The 25,506-nt window shown below is 43.3% G+C and overlaps 1 protein-coding gene across 2 annotated transcripts in view; it reads right to left on the bottom strand.

Moving 5' to 3' along the window:
- Positions 1-9,546: 9,546 nt before the first annotated feature.
- Positions 9,547-25,506, bottom strand: part of PLCXD3 (phosphatidylinositol specific phospholipase C X domain containing 3) — an 82,144-nt gene continuing 66,184 nt past the window's right edge. For both annotated transcript variants that reach the window (XM_064641574.1, XM_064641575.1), the window contains exon 3: positions 9,547-16,978. In XM_064641574.1, coding sequence (XP_064497644.1) covers positions 16,822-16,978 — 157 coding nt within the window. In that variant the 3' untranslated portion in view covers positions 9,547-16,821. The remainder of the gene's footprint in view (positions 16,979-25,506) is intronic.

Here is a 25,506-nt window from a genome sequence, read left to right as displayed (position 1 = left end):
TATAACTTGAACTAGCTTTTTTCTTACGCATCACTAGACAAGTGCTATCAGATTTTGATTCGTGTGAAAGATTATCCTTTATTTACCATCAAAAGTAATAATTTTTCTTTCTGTTATGAAACAACTGCTTCTCCCAGCACCAAACCATTCACAGTTTAGTAATTCCCTGAGATGAGTCCACTGTCTGTGTAGCTAGTAACCTTTAATAAATTTAGTTTTCATGAACTTGCCTAATCTTCCTCTGGGCTGATGGAACCATTCAACACCCACCCCAGCACCCTAGGGCAAGGAGTGTTGTAACTACACAGGAGGTGAAATCCCCTCCTCATGTTTGCTCTGAACATGCCTCTGCAAAGATTCAGCTGATGCCTCCTTCCACTGCTTGTGGACCACCACTTGTAACCATGATACTCATGTTTTCGTAGCCATCTATCACACCTCCTCATATTAGACTCTTCTCCAGTCCAAAGAGTCCTGATCTTGTCTTTCCTGAGGTCAAAGTTTGCCACAGCTTTGTTCATCCTTATTGACTTTACTGTGTCTTTTTCATGTCTGCCACATGTTCCCTAATACTGCCTAACCAAACTGCACTCAGTATTGAAATGAGGATGCTGCCCAAATTAACTCATAATGATGTGCTCTGGTTTGTTCCCATTTCTTTCCTCATGATCCCGTTTTTCACCACCAAAACAAATGAATTTTATTGCTCCATTATTTACAATTTGTTTCAGTGCTGATGGTAACAGTCAATAGAGATTCAAAAGGTAGACAAATGACAAATACACATTTCTCAATAGCCTGGAAAATAGACTACAGACATTCACTGTCTGTGTTCTCTGTTAATTGCATATTTAATTTCAGTTAAAATATAAAACCAGACACTTATTCTTGAAGCAATCCCAATGGGATTATTAAAATGTACTGGCCACTTTGGGAGCTTCCAGCAAGTCTATATCAGCTACAAGGCTTAATGCATGTAAAAGTACACTCAGTATGTCTTATTTATGAAAACTTTTCACGCTTTCTATTTTTCAATGCTGTAATTGGAGGAAAAGAAGAGGTGAATTTTATGGGGTTGCAGGTACATGACACAGTGAAAAAGGAGTTTGCTCATAATTTAGGCCAAGTGTTTAATGAACATGGGCAAATCTTGCCATTACTGCAGGGAAACAATGTGCTGATTTGTTATCAAGAAACCAACCCTCTAAAACCTTCTGCAAGATCTTCGATGTCTCTGGTCAGAAGACTGCCAAGGTCATGAGTATAGCAAAATGAAAGTGCTAAACCCTGACTGGTGTCTGTGCTCTTGGCTGCAGCAGGTCAGATCTGCATCAGGCAGGCAGGGCTTGGATGCTCAGAAATAAGCAACTCACTCAGGTATTACTCAGTAAGTCTGTCTTCCTGGATTGGAATGCAAGCTGACAGATGGTTTCCATGTTCCTGAGTTACTAGAAAAGCAAAGCCAGAGGACTTAGATCATTAACTAATAATGGGCTTTTGTCATTCACTCATTCATGGCTAGGCTTCGCGAATGAAGATTTGGGAAGGCTCTATCCACATTTGTTACAGGCACGCTGGTGGCTTATGAGGCCAATACGAGACAGACATATCCAATTGCAAAAGGCACAGCAGAAAGACTCCTTAGATGGTGTATTCTGCAATACACGGTTCTTTCTGCGTTGCCTTTTCTTCTCGAGAGTGATCCTGCGTGTGTTCTCAAAAGAGACAGCTGCGTTATAGATGGTGTGTCTCCAGGCCTCCCGATTGGAGCCAGAGTAGACCAGTTATGTTGATCAATATGGCCAAGGCTGAGGTGTTGTTTCAGGGAGTCCTTGTGTCTTTTCTTCTGGGCTCCTCTCATGCGGCAGCCAGTGGCAAGTTCACCATAAATCAAGATCTTAGGGAGGTGGTGGTCCTTCATCCTTGAGACGTGCCCTGCCCAACGCAGCTGTGTTCTCATCAACATGGCCTCTATACCTGTGACTGCTGCTTGCTCTAGAACAGATGTATTGGTCACAAAATCTGACCAGTGGATGTTTAAGATTGTATGGAGGCAGCGCTGATGGAAGCGTTCTAGGAGACGCAGGTGGTGGCGGTAGATGACCCATGATTCGGAACCATACAGGAGAGTAGACAGCACGATGGCTCTGTAAACACCGATCTTTGTACTTTTCTTCAAGTGTTTATTATGCCATAGTCTTTTGTGGAGTTTTCCAAAAGCACTATATGTCTTTGCTAACCTGTTGTCTATTTCTCCGTCAATCTTACCATCTGAGGAGATGAGGCTACCCAGGTAATTAAACTGCTGGACTGATTTGAGCTCTGATTGGCCAATGGTGATGTGGGGATGATGGGGGACTTCCTGAGGTGCAGGTTGATGGAGGACCTCTGTCTTCTTTAAGCTGACTTCCAACCCAAAGAGCTCAGCAGCATCTGCAAAGCAGGATGTTAAACGCTGCAGAGCTGCTTCTGTGTGGGCAACAAAGGCGGCGTCATCAGCATAAAGCAGCTCCTGGACAAGATGGTTTAAGGTCTTGGTGTGGGCCTTCAGTCGCCTTAGATTGAATAGACTTCCATCAGTATGGTATCGAATGTAGATACTGTCCTGATCATCGAGGTCTGCCGTGGCCCTTTGGAGCATCATGCTGAAAAAGACGGTGAATAGGGTAGGAGCGAGAACGCAGCCTTGTTTCACGCCAGTCTTAATTAAAAAGGGCTCAGAAAGTGTGTTGTCATATCTGACTTGGCCGTGCTGATCCTCATGGAGTGAGATGATCATTTTAAGGAACTTGGGGGGACAACCTAAACGTTTCAAAATCTGCCACAGACCTTTTCTGCTCACAGTATCAAAAGCCTTGGTGAGGTCGACAAAGGTTACATAGAGACCTTTGTTCTGTTCCCTACACTTCTCTTGCAGTTGTCTGAGGACAAATACCATGTCTGTGGTGCTCCTGTTGGCTCTGAAACCACACTGACTTTCAGGTAGGATTCCTTCTGCAATAGTGGGTATTAGTCTTTTCAAGAGTATTCTTGCCAGGATTTTGCCAGCAATGGAGAGCAGAGTAATACCACGGTAATTTGAGCAATCTGATCTAATTCCTTTCTTCTTATAAAAAGTGATGATGACTGCGTCACGAAGGTCTGATGGTATTTTGCCGAGTTCCGAACAGCACACCACAAACTCGTGAAATTTGGTGTGGAGTGCAAGGCCCCCATGTTTCCAGACTTCGGGTGGAATTCCATCAACCCCAGCTGCCTTGCCGATTTTCACCTGCTGTATGACCTTGAGGGTTTCTCCTAAAGTGGGGGCAGTATCCAAGTCATACTTTACTGGTTGTTGTGTGATGGACTGAATTGCTGAGTCTTGGACTACACGGTTGGTACTGAAAAGAGTCTGAAAATATTCAGACCATTGATTCAGAATGGAGGTTTTATCTGTTAGAAGGGTTTGACCATCAGCGCTGAGTAGAGGGCTTTGTACCTGGTATGTAGGCCTGTATGCTGTTTTCAAGGCCTCATAGAATCCTTTGCAATCACCTGTATCCGCGCATAATTGAGTTTTTTCAGCTAGATCAATCCACCACTTGTTCTGGATGTCACGGAGTTTCTGCTGGAGCTTGCTGCATGCGAGACAAAAGGCTGCTTTTCTTATGTGACAGGATGGAAGTGCAAGGTGTGCTTGGTGGGCGGTTCTCTTCTTCCTCAACAAGTCCTGGATTTCTTGATTGTTTTCGTCAAACCAGTCCTTGTTCTTCTTAAGGGAGAACCCTAAGGATTCTTTGGAGGATTGCAGGATGCTGGTTTTAATATGGTGCCAAATTGTTTCAGGAGAGGAATCTGCAGAGTCTGTGGAGTGATTTTCAAGCCTAGTTTGAAGGTTTGCCTGGAAACTGTCTCTTACTGTGGCTGATTGGAGATTGTTAACTTGGAGTCTTCTCCTTGGGATATTGCCCCTTTTAGGTTTGAATTTGAGATTGAAGTTGAGTTTACAGCGCACAAGCTGATGGTCTGTTTGGCATTCTGCGCTGGGCATCACGCAGGTATGGAGGACATCGCAGACATCTCTCCGTCGCACCAAGACATAATCGATGAGGTGCCAATGCTTAGATCCAGGTTGTCTTCAGACTATCTTTCTGCTGAAAGACAGTATTGGTGATGGTGAGCTGTTGCTCCGCACAGAATTCTAGCAGAAGTCGACCATTATCGTTGCAGTTTCCAACACCATGCTTGCCTAATATTCCTTTCTTGTCATCTGCAGGCACCTTTTGGGTAAGGCGGCGCAGGTCAGCGTAAAATTTATCTTTTTCAGCGGGGTCAGCTTGGAGAGTTGGGGCATATATACTAAAGATGCCAACATGTTGTTTGTTGTGGAGTGGAAGGTGTAGGGAGATAATGCGGTCAGAGTGACCTGTCGGCAGATTTTCGAGTTTTGGAACAATAGAGTTTTTAATCATGAAGCCAACTCTTGAGAGATGTTTTTCAGTTCTGGGCTTACCTGACCAAAAGAGTGTGTAACCGGCACCATGTTCTCTGAGGCTGCCTTCCTCGTGAAGGCGAACTTCACTGAGAGCAGCAATGTCGATGTTGAGACAAGCCAGTTCATGGGCAATTAGGGCAGACCAATGCTCAGGACATCCGCTATCCACAGAATCGAGCATGGTTCTGATGTTCCAACATGCTAGAGTTAATTTAGGTACACCTTTGGAGGCAGATGCGTGCCTTTGTCTTTTTATCTTTGTGTGACCGCGTTGGAAGAAGATGCCCGTTGGCCTGCAGTTGACCAACTGGGTGAAGGTGGAGATGAGCTTTGTTTAGGCCACCTTTTCTAGGCCCCTCTCCGAGTGGAGCAAGCAGTGCTGTCCTTGAAAAGGCTGCTTGGTCGTTCAGGGTGCTGCCCCAAGAGACTGTCATCTCTGGTCAGTCTCAAATGACCAATATCCTGAACCGCCTGCATGCAGGGTTGGGTCTGTGGCTTCCAGTGCACCTTTCACCTGCCGTTTCGACCCTCGCCTGTCACTACAGGGCTTTTTGCATGTGGGTAAAGCCTTCAAGCCTGCGCAATGGATTTTTTAGGTGAGATGCAGTATGCGTGGAACTGAACCCACCCTTTAATCCTAAGGTTCATCTGCCAGGGCCGAGCGAGCTTGGACGGTGGCAGCGAGGTCCTCAGGACATAGGTTTGATTAGAGTGACCTTCTCTTAGATGGATGGCCTTACAGGGCTAAGCAAGCTCCATCTGCCCAGGTTTGGGATTAGAGTTGTCCTTCTCCTAGGATGACTGCCAGAAGGCTAACGAGCTCATCCTGCCCACGGATGTACTGTATCTGGCTCTACGGTTTTGACCTCTCTGGCATGGGTGACCCTACCAAAGGCATGTACCATCGCCAGCATAGCTCACAACCACATAGGATTACACAGGCTACATTCCTGTTAGAATGGTTTGGGCAAGTTTTACATTTTCTACTTATTATTATCACCTAATTATATACAGTCGTAAGGAGATACCCAGGAACAACCCTTTGTCCTGCCCACCCTGTCAGGATGTAACAGAGCAAAGCAAATATATCCAGAACATGCCAAACCTGGGCAGTAGCCGCAGGTGAGCCAAAACCAAACAGACAAACAAACCGACCAACCGTTCTGGCCTCTGTACACATCCAAGGCTGGGGTGCCTTTCAAGGTCCCAGCTTGGCAGGAACCCCCATGACTCTAAAGGAACCCCACTATCCACCCTGACCATATCCTTCCTCCACTGTGTTAGCATGTATCTTAAGGCACACTGCTCACCTGTGACACTTCATAGAGGAGTGCCCCGCTCTCCCTCCCGCCGATCAGAGGACCCCCATGGCCCACACGATATCCTTCCCCTCTCTTCCACCACCCCCACTCCCCTGTACCCCCCCTCCCATCCCCTGTACCCTCCTCCCCCTTCCCCCCCGAACCTGGAACGGCAAATCTCAGTGTGCTCCGAAGCTGCTCTCTCCTCCTCCACGGGCGTGCAACAATTGCTGGTGAGGCTCCCCCACTCTCTCTCTCACCTCTCCTGTTGCGGCTGCACCTGGGACCTGATCCGTGCGTGCAGAGCATGCGCAGGGCCGGGGGGGGACTCCCGGGGGACTCCCAGCCAGCCCAGGACCCAATGGGCTTTTGTACTTCAAGGTAAAATATATTCTGGCTGTTTCATCCATGTGGTACCTGACACATCTAACCTACATCCTAGCTCATGCCCTCCAATTCTTCCTTGAAAACTATACAAGTTTCAGAAATGTGATGGCTACCCAGGGAATGGAAGTGGTTTGCTAAGTGGTTTTGCTAATGAGGATGATGCTTCCTCACCCATTGTCGTGGTTTGAAAATCCTTTTCTCTGAGGTAGTAATGAAGAATGGTTTGCCCTACTGATAATACTGGTCCAATCAATAGTCCACGTGCGCCCTACGGAAATTACCTACCCACAGAAACAGAAGAGAAGGTGGTGAAGGTAGTGTAGAAGGTAGGTAGCCATGATCTGAGCCACAAGGAGGCAGGGGGCCAGTGAGCCCCTCTGGGGGGGCTCCCAAGGGTCCCCAGACCCCAGCTGAGGTCACGGGAGACCCAGTATAGTGTCAAAGCTGGACCAGGTCCCGTAATCAAGAGCTGGAAAAGTTTCCTTACTTTCAGCAGCAGCAGAAGACACTGAAAGCGGCAGCGGAGCAGTCCTGAACAGAGACAGTGATGGCTAAAAGCCAAAAGATAGCCAGTAGTAATGAGATAACATGAAGCCAGCTGAAAGACACAGAGATGTTCCTGCAGGAGGGAGAGCTGGCAACAAAACAGAGGTGAACTCAACAGAGCTGGTTTGGGGTAAGACTGTATTATTTTCCCAAAACCAGAGACTCTCTGAAGAGGAGGGGTGGACTTCCAAACCCTTAGGGAGTCTCGAAATGCAGCAGCAACTAGAGAGAGGGAGAAAGGAGCTGAAAACCTGGAGTTTGTCCTGAGAGCTGAGCCAGGATGGAATGCGGAGGAGGTGGCCGTGCCCTCTGCTGCTGCTGTTGCTGTTTCTATCAAGCTGTTGAGCTGGGACAGAGCAAAAGAGCATTGGTAAGACTGAACTGAAAGCTGCTTTCAATGTTCTAACCCAAGAGGAGTGAAGATCTACAAGGAAATCCCCCGAAGGCTCGGGCTTGGGGTTGAAATTTCTGCAAAGTAAGAACAAGAATCCTGACTGCCCTACTTAATCTGCTGCCTCAGGAAAATGAAGGACACTAACCAGTGCTACGAAAAACTGAAATGAAGGAGCTGTGGCCTGAGAGGTGATAGACTTTTCTCTTTTCTTCTTGGACTTTTATTGAAGAAGAGGAGAAATTTAATTTAATGTAAATATATATATGTGGGTGTAAATAAACTTTTGTAAATATTTTCCCCTTCCCCCAATAACGAATGGTTGTGTTTTGTCTGAAAACTCTCCACATGGGGTGAAAAAGATATCAAGTCCATACCATCACTAAACCCTCTGCCAGGGGCAAACTGGGGGGGGGGGTGGAGGGGGGAGCTTGAAATTAAAAATTAGATTCTTGGGCATTTCAAACCACCACACCCATGCAAACTACAGAGGAACCAGAAAGAGAAGGTATCTGCATAGATGGAAAGGCTTAATGAGAAAGGACAGTGTGCATCATGTAAATCAAGCAGGAGTCTTTTAAAGCTCTCTTCCTTTTAGTCAGAATACTGTGAGGGAGCAATGTCTCTCCAGAAGTCCTGCAAACTCCTACCTGCCTGCAGATCACTGTTTTCTAGTCTTCAAGTTTTTCTATTTCTGTGGCTTCACCTGGCTCAGATATTCTTATTTGGAGGTACAGGTGCTCATGTATGTCTTTCAGACCATACTTTCAGGCTGGCCTGAATCTGTGTGCACAGTTAATTTATTCCAGAGATGGGGAAGTTGTTTGCATTGACGTTAGTGCACATTGGCCTGTAAAAGGCTATGAAATGCTGATGGAGACTGGAACAACTGGGTCTTCCAAGATTGCAGGAAGCTTCTGTGCATATCTTCCTGCTGACCTCCCCCTACCCCTTCCCGCCCCTTCCAGCCTGAACACTCAGATTTGGATGCATGAGTAAAAGCACTGAGAGCCATCCTGTTAAATTCAGCCCCGTGTTTGGGTACCTTGCAGCTGATCAGCTCCTGCTGCAATTTGTGCCACCCCCGACATGCTCCATTCCACAGCACTAGAGTTAAATTCTCCCCCTCTCCCAAGAGCTGTAGATTTTATTCCAGCTGCCCTCCTTTCTGGGCAGGTTTGCGAGCTATTACTGACTACATGACGATTTGGTATGACTTCCAACATTTTAAAGGAGAGATGGAAGCTTTGTTGATTGATACTGATCCAAACTAAAGATTACATTTACTGCTCAGTAACCACTTAGCAACCATGTAAATTCATGCTGTGTACAGAGCAGGTCACACGCTGCTGTTGGTAAGTACCTGTGGGGTAGGAAGAAGTGGGGAGGCATTTCAAGAGATGGCAAATTTAATTCATGGGTTTCTGCAGGGAGTCATTGAGACTCTTGCTCATCTTTCGTGGCATCTTCTTCTGCAACCCTGGCAGCCTGTGCCTGGCTCCTTGGTTTCACCTGGGCCAAGTGAGAGGCCACAGAGTGTAGGAAGGCAGTGCACTTGGGCCACATTTGCCATGATGCAGTAGGAGAGGTGAGCAAAAGAGGTCTGTCCTGGAAAACAACATTTACGGCCTCACTAGGAAGACAAAGCAATACAAACCTTAAACTTTGAGTTGTTGCCATTCAGAAAGGCTTTTACTTTGTAACATACCACAGTTCACTCTTGTAGAACACTGCAAAGCCACGCCTTGCTGGCCATGCTGCTGGGTGCAGAGCACTCTTGGTGGGTAGTTGCCTGTGTCGCCCTCTGAGGGAAGTCCCTGAACCTGCAGGAGACACCAGGGAGATGATGGGAGGGACTCACGTACTCGCTGGCATGTCCTGGAGCCAGACTTGGGGCAGCAGGCAGTCTCCACCTGCACCTGCAGGCAAGCAGGTTTTGTTTTGCTTCAGTGGTGGTCAGTGCTCACTGTGCCTATACTGGCTGCAGGCAGCAGTGCTGGGAGGGCCCAGGGGAACAACAGCACAGACTGGCACTTCAGAGGTACAATCCCTGTGTTCTGTCTCCTTCCTTCTCACAAGATACCAGCAATGGCAGGAGTCAGCAGCCTGGGTTCGAGCAGGCTACACAGCTGGGTCCCTTGGTGCTTGAGGCAAATTGAGGCTGGAGAACCCCACTGGGGAAAGAGGCAGCCAAGAGCCTGTCCTGGGCAGTGTGAACAGCACATTATGATCCTGTGGTATGCAGTGGTCCCACAGAAACCAAGAAGAAACGACACTCTCACTGCAATGCCCTCATGGGGCAGTCCATGCAGGCCCCTAACATAAGAGCACAGCCTAACATACGACTCCACCCCATAACCCAAAATTGTGCTTAAAAAGCCTCCTGCATATAAAGTCTTAAATGAAGCAATGAAAAAAACCAAGAATACAAAAAAACCCAAGAATACAGGTACCAGAGCTTTATTAGATGTTTCACTGTGTACAAAGAAACTAGATTTTATATTACTTTTTTTTAACTCTAAATACACATTCTTGTCATAAAAATTCACATTTGCTATAGAGAACTGTAGGCATTTTTTACACAACATTTATTAAAGTACCATTGAACAGATCCTAAAACGAGAAGGTGCAGCTCTGTGAACCTTTGTGGGCACAACACACAGGGAGCTCCATGTCCTCAGTGTTACTCAATCATCTTTCCCACCAAAATGGAGAAAAGTCATTCAAATGCATTAATGCTCATTGGGAATAATAAGGCTTCTGTACAGAGACCCTGAACAGTGTCAGGAGGCAGTGTGGCAATAACATCCTAATAATCATCACCCAGATGATCCTAAAGCTACTGCTGACTGAGGCAGTCAAAAACTTAACAGCTGTCCTGGCAAGCCCAAATAATTTTTCTTTTTCTTCTTAAAACTGTGGTTTTAACCACAGATTTTTATTTTCAGTAATAGTTATTACACATAACCTTAGGATTCTGCTTTAAGGTTCTCAGCTTCACAGCAAAACTAATTGCAGCTACTCAAGGAATCTCTCCCAGTCAAACTGACATTTTTAGGACCCAGGGCTGAAGGAAGAAACTAGTACTTGCCATCTCACTGCAGAAAAAAACCCCGTAAGTGTACCTCCATCTTAGGAGATATGCATTGGCCAAGCTGAGGCCCATCTAAGACAATGCGTGTGCCCAACTTATAGTGTGGAGATAAATTATCCTGGGACATCAGATGAGGTCCACTGCCATCTTTTAGCCCCACACTTAGCATCTTATAAGAGCATGTGGACTGCTACGGGGTACTGAGGTTGACGAATTTCTAATATTCACAGCTGGCAGGTAGAGGGATGTGTATGCAGAAGTTCAGATAAGGAGCATGAGAAGAGGCAAAGGAGAGAAGTGGAAAGATGCTGCATTTTAACTAGACAAAGATAACAGAAGAGGGTCTGAAATCAGACTTCTGCTTTCCCTCAGTAACTGTTCATGTGGGTCTGACTGAAGCTGATTTCACACCAAATGTGCTGCTGTAGGGCAAGCACCCTTTGCCTACTCTGACCAGCCAGGCACAAGGTGGACCCTCTATGTGTTTAGTTAGTACAACTTTCATAATTACCCTTGGCTTCATGCAGAGGCATCTTAGAAAGAAATCATGAAGCGACAGCTAGACCTGGTTGTGGGAATGGCAGAGGAGTCATACCTGTAGGCAATGTAGAGATTCCTAAGTAGGTCCTGCCAGCCACAGGGAAATTATTATAGCTTGTTTTTTTTAAAGCTGCCATGACTCCTGAAAACTGAATGCTGTATATGGGCAGGCCAGGCTGATCAGGCTATCACACTTATAATTTTCACATACGGATTTTTACAGTCCAACCTACACTGGAGCAGTGTTCAAAGCTCTTCCTGCAAATTTAAAGCTATGTTCCAACACAGGACATGAGCAGTATTGCATAGCATCCAGGCACTTCCTTAAAGCCAGGATATCCCCATCCTCCTATCATGACTGTATTCCAGAAGATGAATTTTAGGCCACTCAGTTACATGATTACAATTCCCACTGACTTCAGCAGGAGTTGTGTGTGCGCAGAAGTGATTTAATCTGTAACACACTGGAAACCATGTCTTTGCCACCTTGTACAATCAAGGTAGTTGATCAGGCAAACATCCTATTCTTAGTGTACAAATATGTAAGTGAGCTCCAAGTTACTTCAAGTTTAACTCCTTAGTGCCAAAAAAGTGAGGGAGTCAGCTCTATGGACAACCCTTGGTAACATCTGAAACAGAACTGATAATTATGAGATTTAACAATATTATACTAATGCATTAAGGCAGGTTACATAACTGCCCTTTTCCTTTAGGATTAATTATTATTTTCTTGTACACTGTAGACAATTCATAATCCCATACACACATATACCTACGGAACAGCAGCACAGTAAAAACTAAATAGACCACTGAACTCCAACATACTTGTAATCAATACGTTGCACATACTATACAGCATATTTTAAACCTCATCATTGGGTAAACATATACAATTCAGAACAACATTGACTGTATGTAACACAGAAGCTACCACTGAGATATGGCAAATACATTATACACTATTAGCTTTTACTTCACTGAAAAAGAGTTTAGAACTTTAAAATGGTGTTACCTGACCTCTTGAAATCACCAAATAGCCTAATCAGTTGCTAATAAGAAGTGCTTCATATACTAAATTCAGGATAGACAGCACTGGAACTGTGTTTTCAGGGCACTCTGCCTTTTTTATTTTGTGGAATGAACCTCCACAATTTTAAATTTCCTTTGCAACACAGCATATACTTACTACACACTGACTATCTGCTCCCTCTCATCTCAGGGTAAAGGCTTAATAGCTACTTTGAAGTTAGCAGAAATGGTCTAGATTTGTATCAGTAATGACTTAGCCTAGCATACAGGATCATACGTTCCCTCTCATGCATGTATGCATATATATTTATATATGCATACATGTGTACGTTTAAAAGAATGGTTTGTAGATTTGAAACCTACAAAACCAGTAAAGTATCCAACGGCCAAAAAAAAATGCAAATAACCCACTAATTTTAAAACCAAGCTCCTGCGGTCTCATTCTGATTTACCCCTCACCAAACCAGGCAGGAACTGGACTCCAGGAATCACCTCCTGTTTGGTCCAGATTGCTGCAGGTTAGATCAATACTGAACAAAGATGTCTCAGCGTGTGTAAACTGAAAAATGGAGCCAGGTGGGTCTACACCAGCTGAGACACTCTGTGTGTGTAGCACAGTCGCCATTTTTCATGTGTGGTTGAAAAGAAAGGATCAAGTAATCACATAAAAATGTCAGAAAACAACAGTACTTGATGTATATATCATGCACATAGCAGGGGGGAAAATGAGCATAGGAAGCAAAAAAATGTTCTGGCAGGCAACGACATGACAGTTTGAATAAATAGATGCTTATGCAGATGAATAGTATAGACAGGTCTTTCTCCTTGATGGGCTGATTACAGTCATCTCATTGCCCATGCAAGATTCCTCATAATACATATGAAGAAACCTTCCACATTAATAAGGTCAGAAAAACACATCTGACCCAGCCCAGCAAGCACGTTTCTGGTTGAAATCAAAGAGAGCTTTAGCTGCATATGGGTGGCAAAACTGGGCTCTTGAATGGTCCAGTTGTGCTGCATAGTACTTTCTGGCTTGTTCTTTTTTGGCAAGATCCCCAAACAATATCAACAGGGAGTGCATCTCTATCAGGACTTAGAGTTTTGGGCCCTCACAGATGAAATCTTCAGAAGAGCATGGATAGCATATCCCCAAATGCACTTTTTTCTTTTAGTAATTAAGGCAAGATTGTTTACCTGTTCCTACCATAAAGTGCTGTGCTTCTCCAATAGAAAGATCAACAGCTAAACAAAAACATACTTTTCTGACCAGAATTTAACATTTTGCTAGTATTTTTCCCCATTAATGGAGAAACTATATGATTTGTCTATTACTGATTTTTGTCAGAGGATTTTTTTTGCTTTGCTTTTTCTTTTTCATTTATTTCCAAATGACAATTAGAATAAAACTGACACTAAGCAAATATTTCATAACAATGCTAACAAACTCTAGATAGCTCTATACTTATTCATATATACAGGCACACACACATACACACTTTATTAAAATACAGCAGAGCATTTGCCTTGAGTACACCTCTTTGTAAGCGAAAAGCCTAGTGTAGCTGGTGTGTGATGCCCTGATTTGAGCAGGGGGTACCAGCAGGAACCTGGTGTTGATGCTCTCAGATGCAACAGAATTTCAACCAGAATCCAAAAAAAGAAACCTAATTTTTACTCCACCCAAAGATTCAGATCACTTTACTATGTTAGAAGGATAGATTAACTCTTTTGACTATATTTAAGCAGCTGAAGGATCACAGGAAGAGTGTCGAAGCAACTAAATCCAGCTAAACGGAAAATTGAAAAAAGCATTTCACACCACACTGCCAATAAATAAGCAAAGATTTTCACATTTCTGTATAGGACACCCACACAGGTGTGGGTTCAAAAATATATTTTCATGTTTCATTTTATGCATCTGTTACATAAATTTTACTAGGAGAGCTTGTGGAAACCCCAAACAAAGTGTATCAACCACCCCACATCTTGCTTAGTTGTGCGTGAAAGTCCTATCCCTTGTTCCAATGAAAAGATAAACTGGGATTCTTAGGTAAATTTTTGGGGCAGTCTGGATAAAGTTTAAATGCTGTAAAAAACCTAACTGGCTTAGATCACAGATTTCACTGAGGATGACTCTTACAGTCCTAACATACACAGAAGAAAACGCTATTGAAGGAGGCATCATGACTTTATAACAGCTATATGGTTTTTTTCAAACAAATTTATAATACTCCTGTCCGGAACCACCAATATCATTATGCAAGTGTGTACGGATGTCTTTGTGTCACATACATACATTTAAAGTGTCATTATACTACACACTTAACATTTTTCTTTACAGTACACACATACTAGCACACACATTTTTCAAAGGCATCCTCTTTGCATAAAATATCAGCAAGTGTCCTTTTTATTCCACTTCCTAAACTAAAACCAACAAAAATTCTATAATACCCCTGTAGTCCAACTGTTCAATAAGACCATTTTGGATTTTCTAAACTCTGATGGGAGATGGTAGCCATTATCATCTGACAGAAAATAGCAAAGGATTGTATGATGCCATTCTCCTCACTCAACCAAAAGTTCTAGTAATATCAACGTAAACTTGACCTTAGTTCTATCCCATAAATCCCTGCAATATCTCAAAGAGCGTTTTCCTTGTAAGATGTAATAGCATCTGTTGTTTTGCACAAATGAAATGTTTTGCTTTCCAAAGTTGTGTACCTATGTATTGATGTGTGCAGGAGATATGACTGATTGCGTTTTATCCAGTTAGGTGTCATACAGTTGCAATGCTCTCAGTTTATAAATCACTAAGTTTTTAATATATTTTTTATATGTGTTTCATTAAAAGTAGGATGATCAGTGATTCTGTTGCTAGAACAGTGCCATTCAGTAGACTTTCAATCTTGTGTTATGCAGTATTATATCCGACAACTTAAAGACTATAAAGTACTGCTATTTGCTAGAATTGAACTACTACATTCTTTACCACAGAAGTTTTTCACTGATGAAACTGGCACTGATTTTTTGTAATCAGTTGAAGTGTTCTGTTCATAGCTGCCTTAAAGAAAGGCTTAGACTGTACCTATCTTTTTTTAAGTGCAGTTTCAGTCCTGCAGAAATGAGGTTTCCACTATGGGACAAAATACGGCACATCTTATAGGGCACACAACTTACCGATCTTATGATCAATCCATACTAAACACAGGACATTTTCCTATTAAATTCAGTGGATACTGGATCAAGCTGTTACATAATATTAATCCTGGGAAGAAGTGGTGCTCCAAGCTGGCTTAACTGTGTTCCTGCTAGAACCAGGGAAAATATGCACCAGCAGGTGTCCCTCTGGGGTCTATATTATGACTAGTGTTATTTAGTATCTTCATTAATGATATAGATGAAGGGATTGAGTGCACCCTCAGCAAGTCTGCAGATGACACCAAGCTGAGTGGTGTTGTTGACACACCTAAAGGACAGGACGTCATTCAGAGTGACCTGGACAAGCTCGAGAAGGGGGCCCATGGGAACCTCATGAGGTTCAACGAGACCAAGTGCAAGGTGCTGTACCTGGGTCGGGGCAACACCCGGTATCAACACAGGCTGGGGCATGAGCAGATCAAGAGCAGTCCTGCTGAGAAGGACTTGGGGATGCTGATGGATGAGAGGCTGGATATGAACTGGCCATGTGCACTCACAGCCCAGAAAGCCAAATGTGTCCTGGGCTGCATCCAAAGCAGTGTGGGCAGCAGGTTGAGAGAAGTGATTCTGCCCCTCTATTCTGCTCTGCTGAGACCCCACCCGGAGCACTGCATCCAGCTCTGGGGTCCCCAGCACAGGAGGAACATCGACCTGTTGGAGCAAGTCCAGAAGAGGCCACCAAGCTGATCAGAGGGATGGAGAATCTCTCCTATAACGAAAGGCTGAGAGAGCTGGGTTTGTTTAGCCTGGAGAAGAGAAGGATTAAGCGTGACCTAATGGCAGCCTTCCAGTACTTGAAGGGAGCCTACAAGAAAGATGGAGAGGGACTTTTTACAAGAGCATGTAGGGACAGGACAAGGGGGTTTCAAACTGACAGCAGGTTTAGATTAGATATTAGGAAAACTTTCTTTACTGTGAGGGTGATGAGGCACGGGAACGTGTTGCCGAGAGAAGCTGTGGATGCCCCATTTCTGAAGTGTTTAAAGCCATGCTGGAGGGTGCTCTGAGCCCTGGTCTAGTGAAAATTGTCCTGCTTATGGCAGGGGTGTTGGAACTAGATGATCTTTAAGGTCCATTCCAACTCAGGCCATTCTATGATTCTGTGATTACAGAGTTAGGCCAGTATCACATTATCTGCTGGCTTGACCTGAGGCAGAGACATTGGAAAACCCTATTTCAAGAATGAAAAGCAAGCAGGATTTAGTCTGTGCTCTGTGCAAGCTACACAGTACATCATGTTTACTGTCCACTTATTATGGTACATAACACACCATGTTTACTGTCCACTGATTATGGTATGTAACACATCATGTTTACTGTCCACTGATTATGTGTGTGTTAAAGCATGACCTTGGATTCACGTCACAAAGGCATTTAAACCTGTAGCTCATTGATAAATACGATTGGTTAAACCACCTAAGAGATGAAATGTAGCAGCTTAAAATTTTCAGGCCAGATATACTGCCCTCAGTCTCCCAGTGTAACACTCACACCGCTGGGAATCCTGCTGTGAGCAGGAAGAGGACAATATACATCCCCTTGCAACAAGTTTCTTGGCACTGTTCATAACCACAGAAGACACATGAATCACATTTGGTACCTCATGGAGAACCTGTAAATGGCCTTCTTTCATCAAACACTGTAAACATGTTTAGTTTTGCTCTTCACATGAAACACAAATGTGATAAATGATCATAAATGATGAAAACATTTTCCTTATGCCCACCCGCTAAAGCCCTAAACACCTCAGTGTGTTACAAGAAGATGAGTGTTTTACAATATAAGTCTTTTAGAATACAATCTTTTTTTTTTTAATGCTAAATAATGCAACAACACATATATCACAGTACTATCAAGTAGTGTCATCTTCACCTTCACCCAGGGCGTAGTTGAGCTTTATGACTGTGCTGATAAAGTCACCAAGTTCTACAAAATCTGCAGTGATAATATTCACACCACTTTCTCCTGCCTTCTGAGCTCGGACCCACTCCATCATCGCAGGAAGCGCCCTAAGGAGAAAAGAGGAACAATAATTAGTCATAAATCAACGAGACAAATGCATTGAGGCAGGATTTACCAACAGTGACTCCCATCAATCTTACTTGGTTTCTAAGTTTTCTATGCTACCATGTGAGAAAGGACTCAGGCTTTTTGAAAACTCTTTTTTTTTTTTTTTTTGTAATTTTCATTCTCTGCGGAAATAATATGTTGATCGTATTTCAACTTCTCAGTAGAAAAGAATGGAAGGAAGATCATATAGGCTCAGAGTAATTACTGATTTTGCCCAGGGACAAGGGAATGGACCAGATACCTTTTTGTTATCATCTGGCCACATGACTCCATAAGAATTGTTTACGGAAAAAGAAATAACAGAGCACTCAAGCCATTTAAAGCATGTTTGACACATTGAAGGAAATGGTGAAAATAATGTTTTGAGAGACACTAGAGCAACCATGACTTCTACAGTGTAAGTACAGCATATACCACAATACCTTTTCTTCCACAGTATTGACATCTCAGCCATGAATTATATTTAATCCTACCAACTCTTTTCTAAGATGTCATATTTTTATTGTGTCAGATCCTTAGCACAGGAATACTGGGGTGCAAAAGATGCCTGCCTAACTGGGTTTGTGAATGTACAGAAATTTTTCTGATCTGTGAAAATACAAAATAACAATCACAAAAAATATCTATGGGAAAATAAAAGGCTCCTTAGGCCTGCTGAGGAAGTCAAACAGCAAAATCCAGTTTTCATAAGAAAGAAGTTAAGAGAATTCAAAAAAAACCAAGGTACAGATTTTTTCGGAGAAAGGGCATTTTTCAGAGAAAGGGTAATTGACCACTGGAGCAAAATCCCAATGACTGTGACAAACTCTGCAGTACTTTAAGTCCTTAAATCAAGCCTCGATATTGTTCCAAAATTATACTCTTGGTCAACCTCAAGCTGCTGAGTTAAATAAAAGAACCTAAGGTCTGGGCAGGGCTGCAGTGAGTTTAGATGAACATTGTGTTCTCCCTTTGCTCTAAGGTCTATAAATATGTGATTGCCCCTCAGTCAGCATGTTGTGCAGCCTTTTTCACAGGGGCAAGGTACATGTAAAATTTTGGCCTGACAGAATTTAAATCAAGCTGAACATGCTGAACCTAAATCTGCTTTCAAAAGCTTTAGATCTAAAGAAAAGAGAACTATTGGCAGACACAGATTGTACTTGTCAGTGGCTACTAGAATCAGTTAGTGTTTAAAACAGAAAAAAACCCCAAGCAGTTATAATTATATGCCTCTGATTTTACAGGAGAAAGCACAACACTAACATTTTGTTTCATCAAGATGTACTTGAATCCACCATAAGATTCACATCTAAGGCCAGCAAAATATTTTATTTCAGTCATTGATTCAGTATGACTGAATGCACACCACCTCATAAAACTGAACTGAAGCACTCTGCTGTTTATGAACCCAGTCAGCACCTTTAGATTTAAGTCTATGCAATCCTGGGGAGCTGCACTCTGTGGAACTGTAACAGGCACAGGTTAGGTGTTAAATACCCAGCAATGCTGGGCTGCTTGAAAAGATCTGCAAGCAACAAGAACCAGGACAGATCTCAGCAGAAAAGCATAGACCACCAAGGCGATAAAAGGTGGCTCAGAGCATCTGTAAACTCCACTTCATCTTCACATGTGAGATGTACAGCTGAACTCTGGACAAAGACACAAGGTTGAACTTAAAAGATGGCAGTGTGTTGCCTTTGTATTTAATACCATCCTATTTAAGCCCAAAGAGTTTGGGGTTTAAAAGTGAACTGTTTGATTGTAGGCAGGCACAGATTTTTCCTTCCTTCCCTCTGTATAAGTTGATGACCTTGATATTTTACACCCCCTTGAGGCATAGTTAACTTCTTTTGGTGTCTTTCATTTGTTCTGGAGCTAGTTCTGATGTAATTCTGCCTTCAGACCATAGTTTGCTGTCCATACACCTACCCATACTGATCAAAATACCGTTTTCCTAATGTATTCTTATTAAGCCAGCCTTCAACAAAGTCATGCCCCCTTTTGATTAGTGCCTTATCTTAAACTCAGTCTGCCCTGACATTTCTTCTGCAGTTAGGCTTGACTGTTGAATGGGTTATTTCTCTTTTATTGATATTTCACACAGGACACAGTTGCATGACCCCTTGCTCATATGCATATTGTTAGATAAAATAATGGAAATCTTTTGTTCATGAGACTAGAGAACATTTAAAGATAAGTCAGAAATGAATCACATTATCAAACAAAAAGCTTATTCGCACAGCAAAGCCAAATAACACAATCTTGTACAAAAAGACAACTGAAGAAAAGTTTTCACTGACCCGAAAGATTTGATCTAGGCTATGTGACTCTGTTTATGATGGAAATTAATACAAAAACCCATACAGGTCATCTTTCTCCTATAGTGCCATCTTGAAAGTGGATTACACCAATCACTGTAAGAAACCACATGTTGTTCAGTTTCAGTACAAATATCTCACATGCTCACAATAATTATTAGAATAACCCTGACTTAACATTCCTCAGGGTGGTAGCAGTAAAAACCTTGTTCACCCCTTAATTTCATTTCCAAATTGTGCCTCAAACTAGTGATTGTTCTCACCGAGGGTTTTAGTCACGTGAACAAACCACCTACATGACTGTGCTTATAGAGACCCAGCATGTGCCATGGTCTTCACAGATGTTCTTGTGCTGCACTCTGTCAGACACAGGGGAAGCTTCTAGAAACTTCTCACAGAAGCCACCCCTGCAGCACCGCCCACTACCAAAACCTTGCCATGCAAACCCAATCCATCTTGCAATGTTGATAAGAAATTATTTTACACATGAGCATATATGCCCAAGCCCCTCAGTCTGCCAACCCTGACAGCATTACTGCCTCTGTGTTAGGCAGATCCCAGCTCTCCTGCAGAGGATGTCCATGCTTTAGGATCTCACTGCAGCTCTGGCAACAATGTGGCACCAGTCTGGGTTCAGATCCAAGCTTGCAAGGACTGAGGAGAACCCAGCCATGTGAGCACAGACTACACTTTTAGATGCTCAAGGTTTGTAATGTCTGCTGTTACCCCAATAACTACAGAGGCATAGTCATACATTCAAAGTCCATTGTGTTAGTGGAATGATTTTTCCTAAAAAAACAGAGTCATGCTTGTAATAGTGACAGCAATGCCACCTTTGAAGTTGCATGCAGGACAGGCTCTGGCTCCCCTGAGGACAACCTCAAGCCTTTCAGTCCTCCAGTGACTCAGCTGCTCTGCTGTAAATTATACAGAGGAAGCTGGATGAGTTGATCAGGAGTCCTGTTGTGGGGTGTCAGCATCTTGAGTAAACACTCTGAAGGCCACAGAAGATTAAAAGTCTTACCTTAACATGCTACAAACTAAGAGCCAGGCAGCAGGAAAAACTGACAGATGCAGAATACTTGCAGCCCTTTAAACTTACTGAGTCTGCTGCCTTCCACAGCTGGTCCAGTCCAGCCCTTATGCCCACAATCCCAGTTCTCAAAAGGAATAATTTCTAATTCCTAAGGGTTTCAAAGCCATGTGTAACCCCGCGGCACATGCACAGAAGAGTGCTGCTTGTCTTAGCCTAGAGCCAGGGTGGAGGTAGTAGGGGTGCTCCTTAGCAAGACCTGTGCCAGGAGAAAGAGAAGAGTCTTTTCCTCTCACCCTACTACCTGGGGCACTGTTTTCATCCTGCTGCAGCTCCACTGTCCTGAGTTCGAGTTGGCCAGATCTGACCCTGCCAGGCAGTGCAGCACTGCCCCACAAACCAGCATCTGAAATCAACTCCCTTTTCCACATCCCTGGCAGAAGTGGAGTAGCTAGTGGCACTAGTAGTGCAGGAAGGAGAAAGATACAGGACTGGTGGGCCTTAGCTGCGGCAGGGGAGGATAAGAATGGCATGTTACCTGGGTTTGACAACAGATTGAGATCAGGAATCTTGGTGATAAATTTTCTGTCCTGAAGGAATATGTAGACTATCTCATTTTCTTGCACTGACTGGAAACCAGGAGGTACCAGACTGCTGCCCCTCCCTCCCTCCCAGGGTGATGGGAGGAAAGTGATGTAACTGATCTGATGTGGAAGGACCTCACAGAAAGGGTCTGGTCCAGCCTCAGCCACCACTACCGCACCTCAGCATCAGCAGCCAGATCCATCCCACCACTCACGCTGCCCAGCAGATTTCTGGAGTGACCTTTGCACCTGCCAAAAAGACTGCATGAGAAGGGAAAGACTGGAGGAGATCTGCATAGTAGGGACCTACTGATGCTGAACAATGCAATGTCATGCAGAGATACTTAATGTAGCTGTATTCCTTCTGAGACCAAAGCATTTATCTCGAGGTAGCACCTCAATAGGTCAGTCAGAGGTACTCATAATTTGGACATGACCTGGGTATCATGATGGCTTACATCATGACTGCAAACATACCCTACATAATTTTCAGCCTTTTTTTTAAGGAGCCGTATACTTTCCCATATAGCACTGCTATAGCAATTTTCATTTACAACCCGGTAAAATCTAGGCTCAGCTTTGACACTTATTTTATTACCTCTATTTTCCCTGTTCTGCCTGCTTGCTTGCATAAGCAGAAATATGCACAGGTTTATTTTTAAATTTTTCTCTTCTTTCTGCAACAATTTTCTGATGCATTAAAGGAACTCAGCTGAGAAATGCTGACCTAAATCAAAACAAAATAGGCTTAGACCTTTTCAAAACTACTGAATATTCAAGGCCTCTCTTTTCTTTAAATCTATCAAAGCTCTCAAGTGGACTTCAATGACATTGATTTTTGTTTAAAAAATAGTAATTAAACATTCAAGTAACTTCAAGCAGCAAAACTGTAAGCTCCATTAAAAGCTTTCAGAAAAAAAAAATGACCTAATTATTTGTATTAAAATCTGCTTTAAAAAAGCTGTTCATAGGTATTTTAGTTCAGAAAGAGGGTTGATCATTTGGGTTTTTTTATGTCTGAGTCATCAAAGGCTGACAATGTGACAGAAGACTAATGACAGCAGCACTCTAAGACAGGACCTCCCATGGTGAAACAGCCATTCCTCTCTGCAGAGCTTTCAGGGAAAAGGAGGAGAAAAAGCAACTTTGCAAACACAAAACAAAAGAGCTGTTTGCTGTTTAGAGTTTGATCACTAAAGGTAGAGAACAGGTTTTCTCTGGGAGTGCAAGGAGTCACTAAGAGAAATTAGTCTCATTCACAGGGTGTGATGCTGACTAGCATTAAGTCCCCATTACCAATAACACCAGTGAGAACTGCAGCAGGTCCCTTTGCTCAGGGCAAAGTGACATGTGGCATTTCTTCCCCCTCCAACGAAGCACACACCCTCCCTCCCTGTAGCCTTTCTAGCAAGTTGGTGTTACTGTTCAACAAAAAACAGAACCCCTCTGCATGAGGACGTACTCACACGAGCCTGAATAGGAATCCCTATAGTCCTTAACTTTCCCCTGCTCCATCCAATTTTACCAACCTTTGGAAGAACACTGAATTCTGGAGCCGTAACTCAGCACATGCTGACTTTGGTTTTTCAAGGATGCTGAGATTCATCGCTCCAGTGGGAGCAGTGAATGTCTTGTGTGTCACTGAATCATAAAAATCACGACTGGAAAGAACTTTGAAAAGTCATTCAAATTCATCCAGCCCACCTTGAGCAGGATCAGCTACATGAAGATGAGTGATACAAATCACTCCTGGAAAATGTTCAATTTAATCAGTACGTACAAACTTTCTCTGTATTCAGAATATCCCTATATAAAAAACCTTATACATCCTCATTACCTCCAACTGGACTAACCACAAATGGATGCCACCAAAATGATGGCATTAAGGCATGCTGCTCAAGAGTGTTCACCATGTCCTCACTCTGCTCCTGCTAAAGATTTACTCTTCATCAGTAAATAAGCTTCTCTGTAGAGGATGAATCTTAGGTACCATTCCACACGATATAATTCTACCATAATTTTATCTGTGGTAAAACTAGTTTAAAAGGTCCTCTTTTATATGCCAGCTGTTTATTTCTGCTCCCTGATCAAAATTTACAATTCTCTCAGTTGTGCTAATAGATCTGTAGAGGAAAAATAAAAACAGCACATGGAAATGGTCTGGATTAAGAGAAACACAACAAATATTTTTGCTCCCTCTCTGTCCCTAATTCACTGACAAGATTTGATTTATAACAGGTCAGATCCTTCCAAACTGCTGAATTGAGACAAACAAGGAACAAAGGAACTGAAGCACAGAGATTTACATGAGCTCCACACAAACAGGCTGGGAAGGAATTCCACAAATGCACTTCCATACCCTTCAGATCCTCTCTAGGCAGCAGTAGCATTGTCATAAATTTGGCACTACCAAGGTCAGGATGAATAGAACCAGAAAATTTGGACAACACTGGGTAGGAATTTCTTTCCCTGGATCCTGAATGAACATTCAGCTGACATGTTACAAGAACTACCTACATTAACCTCCAGCAACACTGAATTTATTCTTCTGAAAAATTTGTCTGTAATTAAGTCATCTCCAATTGCTGTATACAGTTTGGAAACACATCTAATCAGATGACACAAACAACTGTGCTGGGGTCAGATGAATCTTTTAACTGATCTTAGCAGCATACTCTTCAGAGTCACCAGGAGCCAGATGTCTTCTCTCCCTGATTGAGCTATTGTTGACTTTCTGGGTTTCATTTTTAAAGAGAGGCAGAAATGAGCTCAAAATGCTTAGTCCTACTCTCCCTTCAAAGAACATTTCAGCTAAATGTATTGAATCTACATGTCTATCCTTGTACAAAAATGAAATGGGATATTTAGTAGCAGCAAATGGTAGTTTCTGGAGGTGATTAATGTTCAATATCCTATTTTTCCCTGATTCCATGTTTTAAACTGTTTCACCTAGAGCATTAACTAACAGCATTAGGAATGCAGACAGCAGGAAAAGGATTCAGTGGATGCTGTAGTACAAAAGATCTCACTAAGGAGACAACTAGTATTTTGGTTATTTTGGTTAATGTAGTAGGGAACTACACTGGCAATGCTAGAGCTAAAAGCTTGAGCTGCTACCACACGTAAGTGTGGCATTTAGCTTTTACATCAAGACTGAAAAAGGCCTTGTAAAACAAGACTTATGCTAGTATGGAAAATGCATAATAGTCCATGGATTAACAGGAAAAATACTACCTACTGCGAGGATGCCTCTGTTCAAAGGCTGTTTTTATTCAGTAATCCAGCAGATCAAGTTAGACAAGCTCATCAACTGCTCCTCTGATCTGGAGTTGTGCAAAGTCTTTGACACAGTCATGACATCCTTGTCTCTAAACTGAGGCAACATTAAATTGGTGGATGGACCAATGGTCCACTGAATGGTCACACTCTGAGAGCTGAATGGTCACACTCTGAATGGTCACACTCTGAATGGTCACACTCTGAGAGCTGGGGTCAATGGCTCAATGTCCAGCTGTGACAAGTGGCATTCCTCAAGGGTTGGTATTGGGACTGGCACTTTTTAACATCTTTGTTGGTGGCATGGACAGTGGAATCAAGTGCACCCTAAGCAAGTTTGTGGATGACACCAAGCTGTGTGGTGCAGTGGACATGCTGGAGGGAAGAGATGACATCCAGAGGGACTTGGACAGACTTGGAAGATGGGCCTGTGTGAACCTCATGAAATTCAACAAGGCCAAATGCAAGGTCCTGCAATGGATCAGGGCAACATCCCGTATCAACACGTGCTGGGGGCTGATGGGATTGAAAGAAGCCCGGAGGAGAAGGACATGGGGATGCTGATGGATGAGAGGCTGGACAGGAACTGTCAGTGTGCACTCACAGCCAAATGTGTCCTGGGCTGCATCCAAAGCAGTGTGGGCAGCAGGTCGAGGGAGGGGATTCTGCCCCTCTACTCACCTGGAGCTCTGCACCCAGGTTTGGGGTTTCCAGCAGAGAAAGGATATGGACCTGTTGGAATGACTCCAGAGGAATCCATGAAGATGATAGCTGAAGCAGAAGGCTGTAACACCTCTCCTTATGAAGACAGACTGAGGGACTTGGGATTGTTCAGCATGAAGAAGAAAAGTCTTTGGGGAGACCATATTGCACCTTCCAGTACCTAAAAGGGGCCTATAGGAAAGCTGGGGAGGGACTTTTTACAAAAGCATGTAGTGATAGAACATAGAGGAACGGCTTTAAACTGAAAGAGGCAGGTTTTATTAGGAAGAAATTCTTTACTGTGAGGGTGGTGAGACGCTGGAACAGGTTGCCCAGAGAAGCTGTGGATGCCCCATCCCTGGAAGTGTCCAAGGCCAGGATGGAGCTTTGAGCAACTTGCTCTACTGGAAAGTGTCCCTGCCCATGGCGGAGAGGCTGGAATGAGATGACCTTTAAAAGGTCCCTTACAACCCAAACCATTCTATGATTCCACGTTAATTGGTTATGTCTTTGGAGATCACACAGTGGTGATCAGGGAGACCAGAGTGGATTTTTTTCAGATTAATAGTGTA

The sequence above is a fragment of the Pseudopipra pipra genome, chromosome Z (genome assembly GCF_036250125.1).
Source record: "Pseudopipra pipra isolate bDixPip1 chromosome Z, bDixPip1.hap1, whole genome shotgun sequence".
Lineage (NCBI taxonomy): Eukaryota > Metazoa > Chordata > Aves > Passeriformes > Pipridae > Pseudopipra > Pseudopipra pipra.
The sequence above is the reverse complement of the archived record's forward strand: the minus strand, read 5'-3'. Positions and strand labels throughout refer to the sequence as shown.